General features: G+C 37.9%; 1 protein-coding gene across 1 annotated transcript; it reads left to right on the top strand.

Annotated features, from left to right (window-relative positions):
* LOC131307567 (acetyltransferase At1g77540) lies at positions 1–2,713 on the top strand. Its single transcript, XM_058334137.1, has 2 exons — positions 1–351; positions 2,421–2,713. The coding sequence occupies exons 1-2, from the start codon at positions 88–90 to the stop codon at positions 2,478–2,480; spliced, it is 324 nt and encodes a 107-aa protein (XP_058190120.1). The 5' UTR covers positions 1–87; the 3' UTR covers positions 2,481–2,713.
* Positions 2,714–4,863: the final 2,150 nt, after the last annotated feature.

The following is a 4,863-nucleotide window of genomic DNA, read 5'->3' on the forward strand; positions in this document are numbered from 1 at the left end:
AATCATCAATTTCCCCCCATTTTTATACCGCGTCTGTTTCTAGGGTGCATAAACAGAATTAGGAGAGAGAGAGAGAGAGAGAGAGAGATGGAAACAACGTCGGTGAGCGGAGGAGGGGCTGAAGCGCCGAAGATAGTGTGGAACGAGAGGGGTCAGAGGTTCGAAACGGAGGACAAACAGGCGTACGCGGAGTACGTGGTGAGAGGCGGTGGGAAAGTGATGGACATAGTTCACACTTACGTCCCTTCCACCAAGCGAGGACTGGGCCTGGCCTCTCTCCTCTGCGTCTCCGCCTTCACTCACGCCCAATCCCATTCCATGTCCGTCATACCCACCTGCTCTTACGTCTCTGTAAGCATTTTCTAACCCCCAACCTGTATAATTAGGTTTTGCTTCCTGGGTTTTGCTCAATTTTGGGGTTTCTATAAGATTCTCTCTATGTGCGTGATAATTTTTGCTTCATGGGTTTTGCTGAATTTCTTACTGGAATAGTGTTGTGTTTTCTTTATGGGCTTTGAAATTTAGGGATTTTTACCCCGATTTTTCTTAATTAACCTAATAATTAATATAATAAGGGAGACTATTTGGAGTTATGCAGGGGCCGGTCCTCCTTGGGACCGCCCCTGCGGGAAGGCATTCAAGTAAAGAAGGTTTTTTCGATTTTGAATGTAAGTTGACCCGTATGTAAGGCTTTCTTCGTGGGTTTTGCTCATTTGCTCGCTGGAATTCTGGGGTTCTTTTAAGGGCAGTGCATTGGTGTTCTCTCTCTCTCTCTCTCTCTCTCTCTCTCTCTCTCTCTCTGTAACATGTACTGTTTTCTTTATAAGTTTTCATTGATTAGCTTAAATTTTTGGGGTTTCTTAGTTTCTTTACCAGGCCATGCTGTGTTGTTTGCAGTTGCTGCAAAAAAAATTTCCTGATTGTCTTTTCCCTTGGGCATTCATATGATATTGATTTTTGGTCTGTTTGAACTCCATTGTATTGATGTGCTTCTGGTACTTTTTGTCCGGATATTCTGAGGGCCGAGGTCAAGGACTCAATGACTCATGTTATTGGCTTATTCAATTGGATTGTTTGTAGTTCGGAATTATCTACAAAAGATTGTTTTGACTCCAATGGAAGTTAATCATAACAGAATGGATTCATGAATTGGGGCGGTAAACTAGCTATTTCATGACAGATAAGTTTGCCCATGCGTGTCCTCTTCTGGTGCACTACTAAATAGAGCCATATTTTTGTGGGAAAGGAATGCAATTTTGGTTTCATCTATAGATCTTACTTTGAGCAAGATTGAACATTTCAACTTTTTATGTTCAAGTATAATCTTTTTCAAAGATCTATATCAGAGTCTGTCAGAGAGAATTGGTATCTTATTTGGTACAATGAAAGAAGAGATTTCATTCACTCCCACTCATAAGCTATGGAGCACTAGTACTCTGAAAATGTTGTCATACAAGTACAAGGTTGTGGTACGGTTCACGGGTACAACAAAATACGTTCCCGGTATGGAAGAAACATATTTGGTACGTTTTACTATTCGGTTTATGCATCGGTCACGGGTATGAACATGCAAAGTCAATTCTGATTTCTGATCAAGAATGCCAAGGGAGGCTGGCATTAAGACTCTGCGTAGTTAGGGCATGTTTGATTCCATGATAATAGAGGTGGGACTAATGGGTGGGATCACATGTTCCCCCTTTTTCATAGCCCGGCGTTCCTAGCACGCGGGATTGAGAGCCAAATTGGACAAGGGTGGAATATCTGTCCATTTAGTACCCCAGTAAAGAATTGGACAATGTGCCGTCCTAGTGTTACAGGATAATACACCCCTAATTCCTAGCAGAAAAGATAAAAAATCGTTTACTATCATTTACTTCATGCATTGAAATCACCATAAGGGGATCTGTCAAGGCCATCCTTTTGGTGTAATTTGAATAATGAATTGGTATAAGATATAATTTTGGATTTGGTTTTTTGTCTGACACTTTGTCTTGCTCATGGCAATTGCGATGCATAGCTACAGGCTTCTCAAGTTTGTCAGGGTTAGTTTCCTCTCCTCTTTGCAGAAGTTTAGACGACAAGAAACCAGATAGTCTGGGAACTTATTCTTAGGAAAGTGAACATTCACATTGTTATCTCGATATTAGGCAAAAACCACATAAAGGTTAGCTCGTATGTGTTTCTCAAAAACCAATAAAGATCTGGGTTACTCTTGTTTATTCTGGCTTCTATTTTGCTGTAGATTGATCAATGTCATAGCTGATTCTTCATTCTTTTTACTCTTATATTTTTTGCTTCATGTGAATAAGCTTCACCATGTCTATGTTAGTCTCAACCCTTCGTAGCTGGATCGTGCCCTTGTTCCTTTTGTAGTGTGTTGTTTTGTATTGCTTAATTGATGCACTCTTTTCTACTGGCAGGACACTTTCCTTCCTCGGAACCCATCTTGGAATTCCGTTGTCCACAAATCCAATATATGAAGCTTTCAGGGTCAAGTTCGTTAACCTGTTTGGGATGTTTCTATTGAAATTATTTTGAACCATAAGCGAGAGGGTTCCTCTCTTCCACAAGTCGCTTTGGTGATATGTTGCTCGTAATCTTTGTTTTAGTTTCTTCTTTCACCTGTAAATTGATGCTTGTAATATTTACCCCAGTTTAAAAACAGCATACATTTACGGACATTCAATAAATATAAATTCTGGCATTGATATTATTTTTGACTTGTTCTATAAGGTTAACAACATTAAATCGTGAAAAAGATAAAATGTATTCTGCTAATCCGTTTATCGATATCAGATATATATGGATTTTGATGTCATGAAAATCTAGTCACGCAAAAAGATAAATGTGCTCTGAGGGGCGTTTCACTTTCTTACTTAACCTTCTTTTTGAAAAAGAAGGTAATTTCAAGTTGAAAAATCATGTGTTTAAGCAAATAATATTCTTACTAATATGGATCTTGTTTGATAGATCTCATTAAGATCTTTTAAATGGTGCAAAAAAAATTGAAAAATTATTTTTCATTTTCGTTATATATGAGCTTGAAATTATATTCTTTTTGAAAAAAAAAAGGTTTAAAAAGAAAGTGGAACGGGGCCAAATAATCCATTTATTAATATCAGACTAGTGTTAATGCGATGTGCAATTCACGTCGTCTTGTGCTCATTTTTGTTTCATTTTTCTAATGATTTCCATCATTGTTTAATTTGGTATGAACACAAAAGGAAACAATCACCATGTGCATTGTATTTCAAATTCATCTCTTAGTTAAGTTTTTCGGACTCGGGGACCCTGCCGAGCAGGTGCCGAGCGGCCAATCCGGCCGTTCATTTCGGAATCAACGGCCCGGATCGAAACATTTTTTTTTCCTTTTCTTTTTTTTTAAATCCGTTCGGTACCTTTACATCCGGGCCGTCCAAAACACTTTTGGACGGCCGAGATGCGCTCGGCACCCCTTGCTTGGCAGCGTCTCCCAATCCAAGTTTTTCCCAGTACACTTGAATCTGATTATTTGTTCAGGTTTTCTTCTATCAAAACATGTAAAATTTGCTGCAAAATAAAAGGTCCTATGAGAACACAAGCAGATGGCAAGCGATCCAACTAAAGCATTTCAGCAGTTTTAGTAATTATCCGACAAGTGTGTTCAATTTTTTAAAAACTTTCCGATCAAATTTTTTAAAAAAAAAATCTTTAGTGTTACACGAAGGAAAAATTAGTGGCATGTGTTTAACAATGCAATTATAAAATACCTTCCAAATTTTTTCGTTAACTCCCATAATAGTAGTAATAAATGTCCTGCTCGTAGATGAAGCAAATATCATTTATAGTACATGTTTAGCCACATATACAATGACGCTTTGATACGATATATTAACCAGGATCCAATTTTCAAAATGTGCCAACAATAGCTATTTCTCCATAAGCCTAAAAAATGTTAAATAAGATGCAAGCTATATCAAAAATGTTAAATAAGATGCAAGCTATATTAAAAATGTTAAATAAGATGCACACCATATTCTTATGATTGGAAACCATATCAACGGAACCCACATAGTGGTTGCATAATAGCCAACAAGAAGAACCACAAACAATAATTACGTAGATGAAAAGATGCAAGCTATTGTTTTTCCCAACTGGCCAAGAGAAACCACTGCCAAAACCACTAGAAATTGATGACTTCTTAATCTACTGTAAAAAAATATCAATTTACAGAATAATTTCCTGCTCATGTTTTCTCATATCCCGGTTGACACTGTTCTGATACGTACAGCATAGATAAGCTCCATATTCTCCATAACAACGTAACAAAGCATTACATGCCTAAAACTATCTATCTTCGTTAACAATTGTGGATTCCACGCTGCCAATACGAACAAAATAATATCTTAAACTATTCATCCCGAAAATTGAACATGATAAAGGATTCTTATATGTGTAGTGAAGAAAAGAAATGAATTATACATGCAGAAGAATTAATGAAGCGAAATGAAATAAAATCTACAAATTGAGGGGGAAGGTGGGGAAGACAATGATGTTGGGTTGTGGTTATGTGGAAATTTTTTGTGTAGGATCTTAAGTTGGTGGGCTGTGTGTCGAAACTAATAAGGGCACGTAGGTTATTTCACGTACAGGTATAAGAGCAAGTAGGTCATTTCGCGTTAAGTTATTTTTTACTGGAAATTTTTAATGGGTTGTATGGTGAAAATTGCGGGTTGCGAATAGCGGTCCCAAAAAAGAGGGAAAGAGAGAGAAGCTCTGATATATCCAATGACGGGAGTTTCGGTATTGGACGCGGCGATGAGAGATTGGGTGCTGATCCCTCTATCGGTGGTGATAATGGTTCTCATCGGATTCCTTGGCTAC

This window comes from Rhododendron vialii, chromosome 11a, assembly GCF_030253575.1.
Source record: "Rhododendron vialii isolate Sample 1 chromosome 11a, ASM3025357v1".
Taxonomy (NCBI): Eukaryota; Viridiplantae; Streptophyta; class Magnoliopsida; order Ericales; family Ericaceae; genus Rhododendron; species Rhododendron vialii.